The 18,363-nt window shown below is 43.2% G+C and overlaps 2 protein-coding genes across 2 annotated transcripts in view; one reads left to right on the top strand and one right to left on the bottom strand.

Moving 5' to 3' along the window:
* si:dkey-87o1.2 (uncharacterized) overlaps positions 1-9,748 on the bottom strand; it is a 13,111-nt gene extending 3,363 nt beyond the window's left edge. Inside the window, exons 1-2 of the mRNA XM_023988615.2 lie at positions 9,594-9,748; positions 6,284-6,584 (exon numbers count right to left, since the gene is read on the bottom strand). Of these exons, the coding sequence (XP_023844383.1) occupies positions 6,284-6,584; positions 9,594-9,646 (354 nt within the window). The 5' untranslated portion in view covers positions 9,647-9,748. The remainder of the gene's footprint in view (positions 1-6,283; positions 6,585-9,593) is intronic.
* Positions 9,749-9,906: 158 nt separating this feature from the next.
* On the top strand, positions 9,907-12,870 carry LOC111964812 (uncharacterized). The gene is made up of 5 exons (XM_070443852.1): positions 9,907-10,479; positions 10,563-10,617; positions 11,453-11,565; positions 11,697-11,992; positions 12,409-12,870. The coding sequence occupies exons 1-4, from the start codon at positions 10,180-10,182 to the stop codon at positions 11,721-11,723; spliced, it is 495 nt and encodes a 164-aa protein (XP_070299953.1). The 5' UTR covers positions 9,907-10,179; the 3' UTR covers positions 11,724-11,992; positions 12,409-12,870.
* Positions 12,871-18,363: the final 5,493 nt, after the last annotated feature.

Below are 18,363 nucleotides of genomic sequence, written 5' to 3'. Positions count from 1 at the left end.
TAGGGATGTGTGAACAACTATAGAATACTTTGAAGTATTAATGTGAAAACATTTACTCACAGCCATCTACAAGCACCTTGTTTACAATCAGACCTTTTTTATTTTATGTAAATACACGACGTAAAACTGTAATCCTAAAGATAAACACATATTAATGTGTGTTTTACTGTAGATTACAGTTTTACGTCGTTGTATTTGCATAAATAAAAAAAGGTCTGATCTGTACAGAAGCAGAGTGGATAAACTGCTTCTAGAAGTACACTTTTAAGCAATAAACTAATTACTGGGCCTCATGACTCATGTCACCTTAACAAACAAAGATTTGTGTGACAGTCAGAGGTAGCACTGTACATAAACAAAACACATTTGGTTAACAAACAAGTCTCCTTCAACAGCAAGCAAGACCAAAAACATCTACCGATACACAGTCTGGCATTTGTCCATTAAGTAGAACTCTCTACTGGTCATTTGCTTCAGTCTTTGAGGAGTAATTATGTAACATATGAGCTCACTAAATTTAACATACTGTATTGTAGCTCACAATGACAGGTCCAATCTCTCTAGCCATATTTGGGACACTTGGTCATGCCGGGTTTGAGATTCAACACAGCCTGAGAAAGTACCTGGAATTTCCAGATAAACAACAAAGAAGCAGTCGTTGATAATATCAATCAGTCATCCAGTTTAATACAATCATTCAGGGAGACACCTCCAGAACAGAAGCATAGAAAATGTCCAACGGGGCTCTTGGAGACAGAACCTTCATATTCTAATCAGACAGTACCAAATGTTCTCTAAAACATCAACCAGAGAGGCTGGAGTCAATACAAAGACAGTGACTTTGCCGGCTGCTACAGAATCACACAGTGTTCATAATGTCATCATACAATAATACTCAGTGTGTTCTCGGTCCTTGTACCTTCAGTAGCTCAGGTCTAGTGACCATCAACCCATACAAAAGTTGTCACAAATAGAACATTGGAAATCATGTTATATAGAAACGGAAAACATATAAATATGCTAATCATTGTGTTAATTACTGTTAACTGAATATTCACTTTATTCATCTAAATTTTCCATTACCACACGCACGCAACAGGCAAGTTATACTCTGATTAACGCACACCACACCCAAATGCAATAAAGGTCAATCATAAATCTTACACAATAAAGTAATTCATACATCTATGCACTATAAAGGTCAATCATACATCTATGCACTATAAAGGTCAATCATAGATCTATGCACTATAAAGTCTCATAGATCTATGCACTTCACTAATAAAGGTCAATCATACATCTATGCATAATAAAATTTAATAGACAATTGAACCGATGGGCATGCACCTGCAACTCTCTTAGAACTCTTCTCTAGAACCTTTGCAACATTCAGAAGTCACCTCAGAGACACCTTGCTCCATCTCTGAGGAATTAGCCCTAACCTCTTTCAGTCATTCCTACATTAATGTACTGTACCATAGGATGAAACTCACTAATTAAATAATGTAATGTCTCCCTTCCTTACCTGATACATAAACTAACAGTGTACTGTATGTAATGAAGACATGACTTCGACTGGTTTTCCAAACCCTTCTTGTTTTTTATTTTCCTGAGTATTGAGAGGTACAGTGAAGTGAAGGTGGTTGTAGTGGTGAATGTTATGAGCTGCACAACGATGATGTGTATGGGTGTGTGTGCATCACGGCAAGTATGAGGGAGGGATGAGGCTGAAGTGTAGTCCAAGTCTTCTTTTGGGGCCTCTGTGATTCCACACAGCTTCCTGCAAAACAACAAAGAAAACAACAACAACCATTAGTTATCAATAGCATGTGAGCACCCAGTAACCACAGAACTACATGACACACAGTACACCGTGACCATAGAAGTCTTTCATAATGGTGACCATAAGACTGTGTTACTGGGTGTGTGTGAGTGTGCTTGAATGCCTGGGTGTGTATCTGCTCTTACCGTCCTTCCTCATTGGTCGGTCCACAAACGCACACAGTGCCTTGTCCCGGTCCAGAATCTGCTTTTCAACACCTGAATCTCTCCTGAGCTTTCTTCTTCTGTGCTTCTTGTTCATCTAGAGGGGAGCGAGGATAATGAGAGAGGGGGGGGAAAGCGGGAGGTAGGAAAAAAGACAGAAGGAAATGGGTAGATAAGGAGGGGAAAGGAGTGAGTTGATTAATGAGAGAGACAGAGAGAGAAAGAAGGGGGGAAGGAGGGACGTGGCACGTGAAAAGTAAACATGAGAAAGTGTTGTGAAGGAACATCGGGTGGACACACAGGACATAGGAACAAAATGACAAACACCAAATCGGGAAGAAAAAAAAAAAAAAAAAAAAAAAAAAAAGATTATGTAATTCAGGAGAACGGCCCGGCAGGAGAGAGAGAGGAGAGGATGAAAAAAGAGCTGGCGGAGGGGACCAAAGAAGAGTCAAAAGAAGTGTACAAGTGAAATATGTGAGCCCAGACTCTCGGCAAGTGAAAGAAGATCCCCAAGGCGTCAACAACCAACGACAGAACGAGAACTTTTTTTCACAAAGATGGCGATGGGACACAGACACAAATTGAGACGTGCTGCCCCACTCACATAAATGCCGCCAGAATTCCTGCCAAAAAAAAATACATGCTGATGTTCTTTGTCTATTTTTCTCCGTTCTCCTTGCTATTGCCTAAAATTGTTACTTTCTTTTATATTTTTTATTTAACTTTTTTTAAATGTTTACAACCAACAACACACAAAAATACATTCTGATCGCGCCCACCTCCCACGCACTCCACTCTACATTGCCCACCCACGCCCACCTACCCACTACACACGCACCCCCCAGCCACACCCCGCCCCCCCAGCCCCGCCGGACGACCACAATTAGATCTCTAGATACCCCAAACTTAACTGTGACCTCAAAATCATCAGAAAAAAGAACCGCTCAGTTAAAATTTCTAAACCATTAAATAAAAGGGAGCAAATCTCCTATAACTGCACACGCGCCCACTCGCTTTGCAACAAACGTCACGCACAAAATACGCACCTCGCCATAACCGGTCGCTCTGATCTCCCTCCCAAAACCTCCAACACACTGCACAATTAGACCAGTACTTTTTCTCTATAAACATACGAACCATCCGACTAAATACATTTAATAACAGTTATGAGGACCAGGGCCCAGCCAAAGTACCCACTTGAGCCCCGCTAGGCTAATTATCACTACTTCTCTCTACTACCAAGACATAGGCCCACCACCGCCCACGCCGCGCGCGACACAGGCCCGACTGCGAGCGACAACGAAACAACGGAAAAAACAAACAACCAAACAAAAACAGAACAGAAAAACAACCCACCGACCAACACAAGAACACCACCACCGCACGCACAGCGCAGAGCACTAGAACCCCGCCACAACCTGGACGCACCAACGACCAAGCACCCACACACACCCCCCGACCACCCACACACACCCACAAGACCGCACACCCGACCACGGACAGCACCGGCAGCCACACACCACCGACGACACTGCGACACCGCGTTCCCGAAGCACACCAGTGCCCTGACCCGCAGCCGAGGCCACGCCGGGCGTAGCGAAAGCGAGCCACTCCACTCCACCGAAGCGACATACCCGAGGGCAAACACGAGGCCAATGCCACTAACCGCGCGGCCGCAGCCGCACGGCCCTGGCCCGGCCACCACCACGGCGACAACCCCGCCGTCGGGAAGGACACCCGACGAACGGGACACGCCGGCCGAGGCCGAGAGGGAGCCGCGCGCCAGCGAAGGGCCGGGCCGGACACTAGAAAGGAGACTGAGAAAGCGAGATGACAGACGGACACGATATTTGACGCTGAACAGGACCCAAACAGGGGTATATGCATAGCATTGTGAGGGCCTTAATTGCCATAACCTAGGCACCCGAAAAACCTTTTAGTGTTTAAATTCATTAGACAATTTCAAGAGGCTAACATAAAAGAAGGCACGATACATGACCACAATGCACGCGCAATGGAGTTCCATTGGCATAAATACAATTTGCACTCTTCTGTATTTTTTAAAGTCGTTGTGCCCACTCAAAATTAAATATTTTTTGTAATCTGTATTTCCATATGAACTAAATAAGTCCGCAGGCAGAGAAAAGGCGGCCAACACCCCAAAAACCCCAAAATATGTAATTTCTACCTTAGACATCTCACTTGGCTCAAGGAGTGGAATACCGTAGGCAGAATTCCTCTTCACAATGCCACTCAAACACAATCAACAACTTCAGTGATGAAGTATTCACACCCCTTGACTTTTCCAAATTGTTGTTGTGACTACAATCCCGTGAGCCGGTTTTTCCTTCCTCAACAGCCACTGTGAGGCGCCCTGATATCTTTGTTTAGTGACCGCGGTGTACTGGTGATATTGATATACAAAATGTAATTAATAACTTCACCATGCTCAAAGGTGTCCTACCAAAAGGTGTCCTTCTTTGCGAGGCACTGGAAAACCTCCTTGGTCTTTGTGGTTGAATCTGTGCTTGAAATTCACTGCTGGACTGAGGGACCTTACAAATAATTGTATGTGTAGGGTACTTAGATGGGGTAATCATTATGTGGGGTAATCATGTTAAACACTTGTGGCACACAGAGTGAGTCCATGCAGCTTATTATGTGACCTGTTAATCCTTTAGAGTTGATTCAATCTAATTATCATAATATAAAAAATCCCCATCAAAATCTGTCTGTTTAAGATGGAGATACTGTATGGGCTGTGTCTCAATCCACTGCATCCACCTTGAGCATCTGCAGTGGAAAGTGGCAGAGCTACAATGCTGTTTGTCAGATCAGCATACATCCCGAAAATCGGTCTCCTCACGACTGTCATGGGGCTCATCTGAACGTAACCCTGTAACGGGTCAAAAAATGAATGGAAGTATGGAAGTAGTTTTGTGCCAAAAAATTGTTTATTTCCTGAGCTTTCTTATATCTCCTAGATATAGGACAGACACATCAAAACCTTATTCCTTATTATTTATTTTTTGACTGTCTGTTTTACCATTTATGAATGCGTTATTCAATGCCTTTCTATGTGCTATATTTTTCTTTATATACCTAAAGGTATAAACAATTCCAAACAAATAGCTAAATAATCCATGGTATGGCCATCTTATAATTTTTACTCCTCAATTTATTTGGGCTTGCCATAACAAAGGTGCTGAATACTTATTGACTCAAGACATTTCAGCTTTTCATTTTTTAGATATTTTTTACAATTTCAGAACACATAATACCACTTTGACATTTTGAGGTATTGTGTGTAGATCAGTGACACAAAATCTCAATTGAATCCATTTTAACTTTAGGTTGTAAAACAACAAAAAGTGAAGGAGTGTGAATTCTTTCTGAAGGCACTGTAATACATCCCATGTCAGTTTACCTTCTAGTGTGTGTAATCTGCCACAGTGGTGAATGATGTGCTGTTGTGCTAATCAGATCAAGTTGCCCTCTAGTATGAAACACAAAACATTAACACACCTCACCTGATATACACCTCTACATGTAAAAATGTACGTATTACCTTGACTAACCTGTACCCCCGCCCATTGACTTGGTACCGGTACAACCTGTATATAGCCTCGTTATTGTTATGTAATTTTCTTGTGTTACTTTTGATAAAACATTTTTACTTGAGTTTATTTAGTAAATATTTTCTTAACTCTATTTCTTGAACTGCATTGTTGGTTAGGGCTTGTAAGTAAGCATTTCACGGTAAGGTCTACTACACCTGTTGTATTTGGCGCACGTGACAAATTCCATTTGATTTGATTTGATGGTGATCGGTGAATACAGGGCCCTTACATGAGGGTTAGGAGGACTAATGAATCTACAGAAAATAAGTCAACTGACCATCATCATATCCAACACTCCCACTGTAAGTGAATTTGACCTATAAACATCACAAGCCAGTCTGTTGCCAATGGTTTCACAATGGATAGGAAGATTGTTTTAGTGCTGCCTTTGTTTCAGTGTTCTAATTCCTAATTCTCTGGTTCTGTGTCTCTGGTGAGACTTGGTACAGGCATTCTGTTAATGGATTATTATAGATCATAACACGACTATAAACAGTTCTCTATGTAGCAGGTGTCTGTTTGCATAATGTGTGTGTGTGTGTGTGTGTGCGCGTGTGTGGGTGTGTGTGTGGGCCTACCTTCTCTGTATGACAGGTCTTTAGACTCTTGTCCGCCTCGCCTGTGGCTTTAGCAGACTGCTCCTTCTTCTTAGTCAGCTCNGTGTGTGGGCCTACCTTCTCTGTATGACAGGTCTTTAGACTCTTGTCCGCCTCGCCTGTGGCTTTAGCAGACTGCTCCTTCTTCTTAGTCAGCTCGTCTCTCTTGGTGTTGATGGGCTCCAGCTCACCATTCAGCTTCTGGATCTTCATCTTGACCTGGACGATGTCGTTCTCCTTCTGCTTGACCTGAGAGGAGCTCTCCAGAGCGCGGGCTTTAAGACCCCGCAGAGTCAGCTCCTGGCGGACCGCCTGGTAAATCAACACCACCATCACACCCACGGCCAGGAACACTAGCGCAGACACAGCCCGCATACTGCTGGGACAGGACAGAGAGAAGGAAGGAGGTAGAGAAAGAGAGAGGGAGGAAGAGATGAGGCTCAAGTCAGGTCCAGTTTGTCTTTCTTGGCTGCTGTCTTGATCGGTCACTCCTCAACCATRCCRGTAGTCAGCCTGTGTGTGTTGGAGAGTGTGTGTGTTCACATTCCCTCCCTCTGGTTGCTGATGGCAGTCTGTCCACCTGTAACCGSTTCGTCCTYCTAGGCGGAATGTTTGGTAGACAAAGTGAAATCTACTTCCTTGTTTAACTACCACACTCCCACCGCTTTTATCTCCCTCCCTCCCCACTTCTCTCTCCCTCCCTTCCTCTCTTGCTCTCTCACCTTCTGTTTCAGAGGTCATGGTTAACAGATATGCTCTCTCTCTATTGTTTATCTARCTCWTTCATTTGCATTTAATTTCTCCTCCCTCTTCCTCTTAGAGGGTACACAGACAACCAGAGATTATGAAATTGTTCCATGTAGTAAGTCATCATTTAGGGTGCAGTGTGTGCAATGGGGAGATTTAAGATCATTAAAGTTCATATTCGGTTTAGAGTGATTAACACAATGTTTAGCATAMTAGTATATATTATGTTCCTTCTGTAAAACACATGATTTCCAGTGTATGTGACACTCAAGGTGCGGGTTYATGGTCACTAGACTTGATACTGAATGTTATGGATTATTCTCATATCTGTTGATAGTGATTAACGCCAGACTGGATGTACAAGGACCGAGGACACACTGATTATTCATATTGTATTGATGACATTGTGTTAACACTGTATGATTCTGTAGAGCTGGCAAAGTAGCAGCCTTTTGTTTTGACTTCCTTCCAGCCTCACGGGCTGGTGTTTACTCTGGTGCTGTCTGATAAGGATATAAAGGGCCTGTCTCCAGAGGCTGGTGTTTACTCTGGGCTGTCTGATAGGATATAAAGGGCCTGTCTCCAAAGAGGCTGGTGTTTTACCTGGTGCTGTCTGATTAGGATATAAAGGGCCTGTCTCCAAAGAGGCTGGTGTTTACTCTGGTGCTGTCTGATTAGGATATAGGGCCTGTCTCCAAGAGGCTGGTGTTTACTCTGTGTGCTGTCTGATAAGAATATAAAGGGCCTGTCTCCAAGAGGCGGTGTTTACTCTGGTGCTGTCTGATAGGATTAAAGGGCCTGTCTCCAAGAGGCGGTGTTTACTCTGGTGCTGTCTGATTAGGATATAAAGGGCCTGTCTCCAAGAGGCTGGTGTTTACTCTGGTGCTGTCTGATTAGGATATAAAGGGCCTGTCTCCAAGAGGCTGGTGTTTACTCTGGTGCTGTCTGATAGGATATAAAGGGCCTGTCTCAAGAGGCCTGGTGTTTACTCTGGTGCTGTCTGATAAGGATATAAAGGGCCTGTCTCCAAGAGGCTGGTGTTTACTCTGGTGCTGTCTGATTAGGATATAAAGGGCCTGTCTCCAAGAGGCTGGTGTTTACTCTGGTGCTGTCTGATTAGGATATAAAGGGCCTGTCTCCAAGAGGCTGGTGTTTACTCTGGTGCTGTCTGATAGAATATAAAGGGCCTGTCTCCAAAGAGGCCGGTGTTTACTCTGGTGCTGTCTGATTAGGATATAAAGGGCCTGTCTCCAAGAGGCCGGTGTTTACTCTGGTGCTGTCTGATTAGATATAAAGGGCCTGTCTCCAAGAGGCTGGTGTTTACTCTGGTGCTGTCTGATAGGATATAAAGGGCCTGTCTCCAAGAGGCGGTGTTTACTCTGGTGCTGTCTGATAAGGATATAAAGGGCCTGTCTCCAGAGGCGTGTTTACTCTGGTGCTGTCTGATAAGGATATAAAGGCTGTCTCAAAGAGGCCGTGTTTACTCTGGTGCTGTCTGATTAGATATAAGGGCCTGTCTCCAAGAGGCGGTGTTTACTCTGGTGCTGTCTGATTAGGATATAAAGGGCCTGTCTCCAAGAGGCGGGTGTTTACTCTGGTGCTGTCTGATTAGGATATAAAGGGCCTGTCTCTCAAGAGGCTGGTGTTTACTCTGGTGCTGTCTGATTACGATATAAAGGGCCTGTCTCCAAGAGGCCGGTGTTTACTCTGGTGCTGTCTGATAAGGATATAAAGGGCCTGTCTCCAAGAGGCTGGTGGTTTACTCTGGTGCTGTCTGATTAGGATATAAAGGGCTTGTCTCTAAGAGGCCAGTAAGACATTGGGATCATTTGAGTGGGAAGGGAAAAGCAACCGACTGTCGACAAAAGTCCAGGAGTGAAGTCGGGGGAGGTGCATATGTGACAGCCAAAAGTCAGACACTGATGTGGTTTTCCAACAGCAAGGCTCAGTGCAACATGGCAGTGTTCCCATTGTTTATAAAAGTTGTTCTTTATTATGTCAAAATAAACAGGTCTCCAACCCGCATATCACACACTCACAAACTGAAAATATACAGTGCATTCGGAAAGTATTCAGACCCCTTGACTTTTTCCAAATTTTGTTACGTTACAGCCTTATTCTAATATAGATTACTTTTTTTTTTCTCCAATTCATCAATAAGCATGCACCCTGTAAGGAYGTCCAGGATCCAGATGCAGAGGGAGGTGTTTAGTCCCAGGGTCCTTAGCTTGGTACATTTATATATATCCTTAAATATTCTTTACAACGGCGGGGGAGTTCCAAGATGGAGGCGCAGGTGGCTTCAACACAGCGCCCCATGTCTGTCATCTACTGTATATAAATTATTGGTTGTAACGTAATGCACCAGATAAGATTTTTTTATTGACTTTACCAACGATTTTGCTCTGCTTTTTGTTTTACTGTAAATTCCTAGTTACTTGACAAGTTACTGGAAACATAGCTAGTGTGGCCTTACCTCAAACTGGCAGAGCTTTATKGGTTAATAGGTTTGTCATGACTAAATGTTTATACTAGAACTAAATCAAAGGTAGCCGTAGCCTATAGGCTAGGGCGTGTTATAACAAATTATGATATCATTCCTAATTCGAGTTCCGCATGTTATACAGTATTATCACGTTACCTTTTTACGTTTATATTCCCTTGAATTCCGGAGTGCTGATGACCATTTTGCATTCATCCACTTACTTCCGCGTAGCAGTGCKAGGTATGCTAGTGCTATCTGGGAGCCTTGGGACGTCCATACCCTAAATCCTAACCTTAAACCCTACCCTTACTCTAACCTTAACCATAATCCTTACCTAACCTTAAGCATTATTAACCATTTTAAATGTCAACTTCAAAGGGAAGTAGGTCCGTCCCAAGGATCCCAGATAGCATGGACCGTGACAGGTGGGCGGGCACGGGGATGGTTTTGGTGACGCGCTCTCCAAAAGAAAAAATAGGAAGAAGAAGTGCGCTCTCCGCGGAGTCGACAGATCAGATGTTTCTGTTTTTCAGGGATATAGTGGATATAGTATTTTCAACCTGACTTCCGTTTCACCTGAAAACTGAAGCGCGGACTCCGCTCAAGTACAGTGGGTGGCCACCTGTCCTTTCACACTCCATTGGTACTGCCGCTGTAAGTCTGCGAGGACGTCGTCAACACTTCTGCCGAGCAGTCGACAGGGACCAGCGAAAACGACTGTTCCTTGGTCAAACTCCACGGCATGATGAAGACACAGGGTGTGTTAGTGGGGGTGTCTCTGCTGACTAGCGTAGCTCTGCTGGGACTGATAAACGTGCGMCGGAAAGAAGAGATGAAGGAGCAGAAACATGTATCGTTCGAGACSATTAAACTGCGTGTGACCAGAGACGTACTGGGAGAGTACCAACACGAGGTGATCAGAGCCCACAACCTGCTGGACAAGACCAAGGCTCAGGTGGATACTCTGGGGTCAGAACTCACCCCACTGCAGGCTGCAGAGGCCAAGAAGAAGAGTGAACTGGAGGCATGCCAGGGAGAAAAGGTAAGGAAMGAGGGGTATGTCTGGGGTTTAGAGTGTACACAATTGATTTCCTGTGTGTGTGTGTTCTCTCTCTCCTGTTACAGAAACATGTCGCTGATGAGGTGGGGGCCGTTGAGGCAGAGAACAGTAACTCCAAAAGTGAGTGTTTAAACACCTGAAACTCCATGGTTACATCAACACTGTTCTGAAAGGATCTTCGCCTTATTACTGATACGACAATGATAACGTGTATGATCGTTCACTGCTCCTCAATGAAGTGGACGTCGATTAAGACAGCTCCCCGCACCTCTGATTCAGAGGGGTTGGGTTAAATGCAGAAGACACATTTCTGTTGAATGCATTCAGTTGTGTAACTAGCTAGGTATRCCCTTTCACAGTGAACTATAACTTAAAAACAGGTTTAAAACTGGTCCATGACCAGTTCTAGGTGCAAGRTTTGTTTTCTCTTCTAAATATTTTGGTGGATGAAAGAGACATCTTGTGGTGGAATAAGCTCATTGCAGGTCGCTGGGATTAAGAGTAGTGTTAGTAGTATTCTGTATATGCGACTGGTCTTATTGAATATGTTTTATTCACTAACCTGTCTTCTAGTATCCCCCTGTCTCTGTCCTGTAGCCTCTAGGCTTCCAATGCTGTCTCTGTCCTGTACCTCTAGCTCCTGTTCTGTCTCTGTCCTGTAGCCTCTAAGCTCCTGTTCTGTCTCTGTCCTGTATGCCTCTAAGCTCCTGCTTCTGTCTCTGTCCTGTAGCCTCTAGCTCCGTGTTCTGTCTCTGTTCCTGTAGCCTCTAGCTCCTATGTTCTGTCTCTGTCCTGTTAGCTCTTAAGCTCCATGTTCTGCTCTGTCCTGTAGCCTCTAAGCTCCGCTCTGTCTCTGTCCTGTAGCCTCTAAGCCTCCTGTTCTGTCTCTGTCCTGTAGCCTTTGGCCCCATGTTGTGTCCTGTAGCATCTACCCCCTCCTCTTCTGGTCCTGTAGCTGAGTTTGAGAAGCAAAAGGCTGCCTGGGGAGCAGAGATGGTCTCTCAAACAGCAGGTGGAGCAGCGCAGCAAAGTGTGTGTCTTTGTGAAGAAGGACTCTGTAGAGGGACGGTAAGAGACTGGGACTGGAGCCCTGAACATGGAACACCTCTATACATGTCCATCTGTATGTATAACTGTACACCACAGGTTATATGGACACTTGCTCACACATTAGCTCTATCTGTCTTTGACTCCCAAAGGAAACTGTGTGTGGGATGAACCGCTAAAACAAGAGGCCCTCCAAAACCAGAGCCCCCAAACCAGAAGAATCCAACAGTGTCCAAACCTGATTCTCCCAAGAAAAGCCCTAACAAGAGGCTGCCCCCAACCGGAAGAACCCAAACCTGATTCTCCTAAAGAACCCTAAAACAAGAGGCTGCCCCCAAACCAGAAGAACCCAAACCTGATTCTCCTAAAGAAGCCCCTAAACAAGAGGCTGCTCCCAAACCAGAAGAACCCAAACCTGAGTCCCCAAACATGAGATGAGCAGAGCTGGGTATCTTTTGTTCTGTCTTTTTCTGTTAGCATTCCACTGATTGGTATTCTCTTGATAGCATTAGGAAACAGCTTATAGCAGACTCAAAAAAAGACTCAAAAACACCATCATAAAAAAAGGCTCTCATGAAAAAGGATAGTATTTCAGTCAAATACAGTGTCACTATCTTTTGAGTCTTGCTGTCTGGGACCGTATTAGAGTTGACTGTAGTGTCKGTATGATGTTGTTAACCAGCTTTATGATGTCCTAGTTATTATCCCCATCTKTCATTGTTGACAGAGGTGTGTGCATGACAGATGTATTATCCACCTTCTCTGGAACAATGTCTCATCTGTCTATCAGGATGTTGGTTGTATTTTCCTTTTGTTGTGTGAAGGATGACTGACTCTTTCATTTTGACCTTTGTTTGTTTTTAGGGTGGGCGACGAGAACGGGAAGAGCAACATGGAATCAAAGAAAAGACATAAYGAAGGCGGATGAAAAATGGAGACCTTCTGCAGGACATTTCTCTGTTTCTATTTAAACTCGTTAGAACTTGTCCTTCATGCTACTTTAGAGTGTCTATTAACTACCATCTAACATGAGTGGATATTGAATACTTTTTGTTAACCTTGTCCATTCCTCTCTTTCAGTATGACCCTCCCTCAGGGGGTGTTTGTGTGTGATTTGAACAAATGTGTATGTGCCACCAGTATCGACCAATCGGAAAGTCCAGAGCCTCTCTCTGTCACTCCTKATCATCCTCACTCTGTTACCCCYGTGACGGTATTWTGCKGMGGTGGCGACCATAGRATTGACCAATCAAAAGTCGTGGATTAAACTAACTGTTATTTCTGTTAGTCTGATTCTGATGTAATAAAGCTTAACCCTAAAGGAAAGTTTTGAATGTGTGAATGTGGATTTTATTAACTATTGATACAGAACCATTTCATATTTAATGTGAGCACAAACATTGGCATTGTTTACTGTATGTCCTGATTCGCTCCATCTTTAAACATTTCAAGACAAATAACTAATAACAGCTGCTGGAGATCTGTTAGAGTATCACAATGATGTAAAACTCATATAGAATGAAGTCACCTCAAATTATTGGCACCCTTGATAAAGATGAGCAAAAAGTACTATATAATAAATATTACAAATATTGAGCTATTGTATATTGTGTGCTCAAATAAATAAAATCTTTATAGTAATACAATTGCTCAGAGAAAAATATTTTGTTGAACAAGTATTTATTTATTTTTTATCTCAAAGACAAGTGTCAAAGTTATTGGCACACCTGTTTTACAAGGGTTGTGTACCCACACCAAGCCAGGATAATGTCTCTGAGCCTTTTTCTAGGATGTTTTATGAGATTGAAGGATCTTAGACCATTCCTCCATACAGAATCTTTCCAGATCCCTGATATCTGTTGGCCTGTGCTTATGGACTGGCCTCTTCAATGTTTTTTTAGTCCGGAGACAGATGTCCATTGCAAAATGTTGATTTTTGTGGTCAATTAAGCATTTATTTGTGGATTTTTGATGTTTGCTTGGGGTCATTGTCTTGCTGGAAGATCCACTTGCGGCCAAGTTTCAGCCTTTTTGTCAAAAATATTTTAGTACTACTTGGTAGAGTTCATGATGCTGTTGACCTTAACAAGGGCCTGTTGACCTTAACAAGGGCCCTTAACAAGTGGAAGCAAAACAGCCTTTTAACATCAAAGATCCGCCACCATATTTTACAGTAGGTATGAGGCTATTTTCTGCATATGCATTCTTCTTTTGACACCAAACCCAGCACTGGTGTGCATGGCCAAAGAGCTCTATTTCTTGTTCCAGTCAAAGTGCCAATGCCATTTAGTAAACCCCAGGCGTTTCCATATGCTGGTTGCTCTTAGTAAAGGCTTTTTACTGAAGCCCTTCCAAATAGCCAACTGGCATGGAGGTGGCATCTTTTTGTAGATTTGGTGACCCGAAGATGCGACCAAGTTTTGCAATTTGACCACTACACCACTGGGGACAAGATATACTTGCATCCGATACCAGCCAAGTTTACCACTGTTTCAGTGGTTTAAAACTCCTATATTGTTGCCTTAATAATGTTAAGTGGTATATTTGGTTTTTCAGAAGAAAAAAATTTACACACTGCCTGATTTTATGAAAGTCAACCATGTCTCTTCTTATTTGTGAGTGCTTTGCCTTTCCCCAAGGTGATGAATGACAGAGGGATTTTACATGCGTGTTACCTGATTTTTATGCCCCAGTGAAACAGGAAGCAATGGAAAACCACAATTCAGTTCCTTAAACTGAGATCAACTTAAAAAACAAAAATGTTAATTTGGATAAAATAAAATCTAAGAATATTTAAGGGTGCCAATAATTTAGACAAGTGTCTTTTTGAGAATTAAATGTTTTTCTCTGTGCAATTGTATTGGTATAAAATAAAATAATTGTCCTTATTTTTTTCCATACAATATACTGTGGAGACCTCTGTCTTTCTGTCACTCCATCCCGTTCACTCTCTGTCCTTTTATCTTTACCTTTCGCTTGCTCTCCCTCTCCTATCCATTTAATGTCTCCCCCTCTCCACCTTTCTCCCTCCTATCTCTTCCCCTCTGCCTCCCCCTTCTCTCTTTCTATTCCCCCCTACCTGCCTCCACAGATGACAATGCTCCCTTCAGGCTTAAATTAGGCCTAGCCAATTAGGGAGCTATCATTCCGCTCCAGCAAACTCACAAGGTCACTGTTACCGCCCGGCAACTGTAGGACAGAGAGAGTGGGGAAAGGGGGAGGAGGGAGGGATAGGATGGGATGGGGGAGTGGACCTCTGCCCAACATCCCACTAACATCACTAATACATATTGTATGTCCTGATATGCCTAATATCTGTCCTTAATCGAAGCAATGAGGAAGTAGACAATTCAAATGATGTAAGGTGGTAGTCATGACGTTAAATGATTCTTAGTCATTCAGTTTAATATGAAAGTACTACATGTTCTAACAGTACAGGATAAATAMAATTAGAAATTAACAGATGACAAATCCTCAACAGATAAATAGAATCGTTYCTATTAGACTTAATCATGCTGCAAAGCTGAACCAGACTTCATTTAGACTTTAAATTGTATTGTAAATGTATGATAATTTTTTTTAGAATGTTGTATAAGTTTAAGTATATGTAGTTGGAGCCTCATATACATTTTTTTTAATAACCCTCTGTTGGTCGGTTTTGCTGGAAAACAGTCAGATMTTTTGTTGTTCATATTTACTTTATAATATCCTTTGTACCCTTTTTGTCCTACAGGAACCCAGTAGATGGCACATSTGAGGCAGGCTCATGATTGAAAGAAGGGAAGTAAACAGAATATTTGGATGATTGTGAAATAAGACTGTGAATCCCTTCACACGACACAACACCAACCCCCTTGTTGAACTGGTTGATTTTCCCTTTTCAGATTCCTCCCTCATTCTACCCCTAAAGGTGTGGGTTCATACCACCCAGAGAAGTGTTGCTCTGCTCTCATTGAGCCCTTCACGCATCAAGAGTGWTGACCCTTGACCTGCATTCAGWGWGAGATACACAGACACACGGCAGAATCTCACCAGATGACATCACAAGCCACCATGGGGTTCCATTGACAACCAGAGGTCACCTTGATGACTAAGGTCAACATGACGACTAGGTTCACCTTGACAACCAAGGGTCACCTTGACAACCAGGGCTCCTTGATGAGAGGGGGTGGTTGAAAATAAAGAAAAAGGCTGTAAGGAGAAAACAGGTTATTTATATCTTGTCTACAGTACATCCATCCACAGTAGGCCCACCACAGGGCCACTGCTGGAGAGAGCAACAATCAATCCAAACAACTTTCCTATCTACTAAACTCACAAAGATAGTCCACTTATAAGGCTGTATGTGACATTCTAGCCATAGTTACAGTGACGTTATAGCCATAGTTACAGCTAWGAACACATATTCAAACATGGAGTTAATTGACTTTAGTCTATGACCATGTGGGTGTGTGAGTGTGTGAACTCACAGCTGGYTGAAAGTCTGATGTATTGATCCAGCTAATGCAGGGAGGAAGGGCCCTAGGCCACAGCAATCAATACACTCCTAATTATGTATGGGTGTGTGTGGAGCCCCCCAAATCTACAGGGGTGTATATATACCRCGTCCCACAGGGAACTCACACAAACTCTTACACACAGACCACAACCACACTACACACTGACACACAGCTACACACCACACAGCTACACACACACACATATGTTCTCAAATACCCCAGCACTTTWAAAAGACATAGACTTGTACTTACATACTTTACGGAAACTTCACAAACCTACGCACCCACATGCTGAGACCTAACACCTTTGTAACTAGAGTAGATGTGTGAATGGGACATGCATTGAACGGCTGTTGCTCTTCATGTCAACAACCCAGAACATGGGCAATGGATATGACACACACATACTGGACCAAGATAAAGAGGACTATGCTATTGGGACATAGAAAACATTGTAAGTATAAGACTCTCTCTCTCTCTTGCTCTGTAGGACTGTTGGATCAGTTGGTTTCCTGTCTTTCATCTGTTTCGTCTGTTCCTCCCAACCCACCTTTACTCRCTCCCCACAAAGGGCTCTTCCCTCTGCTCTGTTACTTTGCTGTAGGTGGAACTCTGGATATCATTCATGTGAATGAATGAAACTAAATAACATGTTAAATGTGCACTTACATCAAATGTCTTAAACCAGTTTATACCACCGTTTTTTAAATTTTTAAATAAATTGTTCATGTTGATGTCCAAATTCACCTTTTCCTGATTCTTTTTCATCATCTCTCTAACTCTTAACACTAGCATACAAATGATCTGTCCTAAAAACCCACCCATATCTGTCTCTTTTCAGACAGAAGACAGGATGGCTGCACGGGGTCCTGTTTGGCCAGGGGCTGTGTGATATGTTTGATATTCGGTTGTTCTCCTGCGTAATCAAGTCAACTAAATATCAGACATATTCCTACAGAGCCTGGCACACARCTACAGACCCTGGATACTAACAGGCCAGTCGAGTCAGATAATCAGGGTTTGTATTGTTTGTAAATCATTTTTAAAATGCTTTATTCATGAGCTATTATTTGACTTTATTCTAAAGAGTTATCCAGTTTTTGAATAGACGAGCATGGACGACTATATTGTAAATTAAAATGAAACAAACATTTCTATTTTATATGTTTTAACATTATTAAAATAACCAATTGACAACATTCAGGTAATGTAATGTAGTATTTGGCTGCTTAGATTTCGTAAAATAAATATTGTCTTTGCTATTGCATCTACTTTGAATAAAGACGGTTAAACCTGGAAAAGACTGATTGGAAAATGTTGCCACAGTGTTAAGAGATAAGATCCGTGTCTGCTGTGTATACAGAAAACATTGAACAAATGAGAAGTGCGGAGGTGTGAGGGTTAATGACGTTTGATGTCAGAGTATTGGTGTGTAGGGAATCCATCATCTCTTTCGCAATATTTGCACCTCCAGTTTGGCAGCTGCCAACAGACTTTGCCCACTAAACAAACAACCATTTACAGTTCACTACGGTTTGTTCATTAACAAATGCAAATGTACCTTTTTATGGGCAGTACAGCGAATTGTATCTGGTTGTCAGGTCACTGAGGGTACAGTTGACTTTTACTAACTGCAATAGTTTATAACTATTATATAGATATCAGGCGCAGATATACCAAATCCGCTGTGGATATCTAAATTGGGACTGATGCATTTACACAAAGATTGTGTTATCCGATGTGCACTAATCAGAAGTGAACAGTAGGCTAATTATAATGGCACCTTAGTACAGTTATGAGCCATGGCCATAGCAGCCCATCCCAGTCCCACAGATAGGAAGTGGTCCATGGTCATAGCAGCCCATCCCAGTCCCACAGATAGGAAGTGGTCCAGTGCCATAGCAGCCCATCCCAGTCCCACAGATAGGAAGTGGTCCATGGCCATAGCAGTTCCATCCCAGTCCCACAGATAGGAAGTGGTCCATGGCCATAGCAGCCCATCCAGTCCCACAGATAGGAAGTGGTCCAGTGCCATAGCAGCCCATCCCAGTCCCACAGATAGGAAGTGATCCATGGCCATAGCAGCCCATCCCAGTCCCACAGATAGGAAGTGGTCCATGGCCATAGCAGCCCATCGCAGTCCCACAGATAGGAAGTGGTCCATGCCATAGCAGCCCATCCCAGTCCCACAGATAGGAAGTGGTCCAGTGCCATAGCAGCCATCCCAGTCCCACAGATAGGAAGTGGTCCATGGCCATAGCAGCCCATCCCAGTCCCACAGATAGGAAGTGGTCCATGGCCATAGCAGCCCATCCCAGTC

This window comes from Salvelinus sp. IW2-2015, linkage group LG6.1, assembly GCF_002910315.2.
Source record: "Salvelinus sp. IW2-2015 linkage group LG6.1, ASM291031v2, whole genome shotgun sequence".
Taxonomy (NCBI): Eukaryota; Metazoa; Chordata; class Actinopteri; order Salmoniformes; family Salmonidae; genus Salvelinus; species Salvelinus sp. IW2-2015.
The sequence above is the reverse complement of the archived record's forward strand: the minus strand, read 5'-3'. Positions and strand labels throughout refer to the sequence as shown.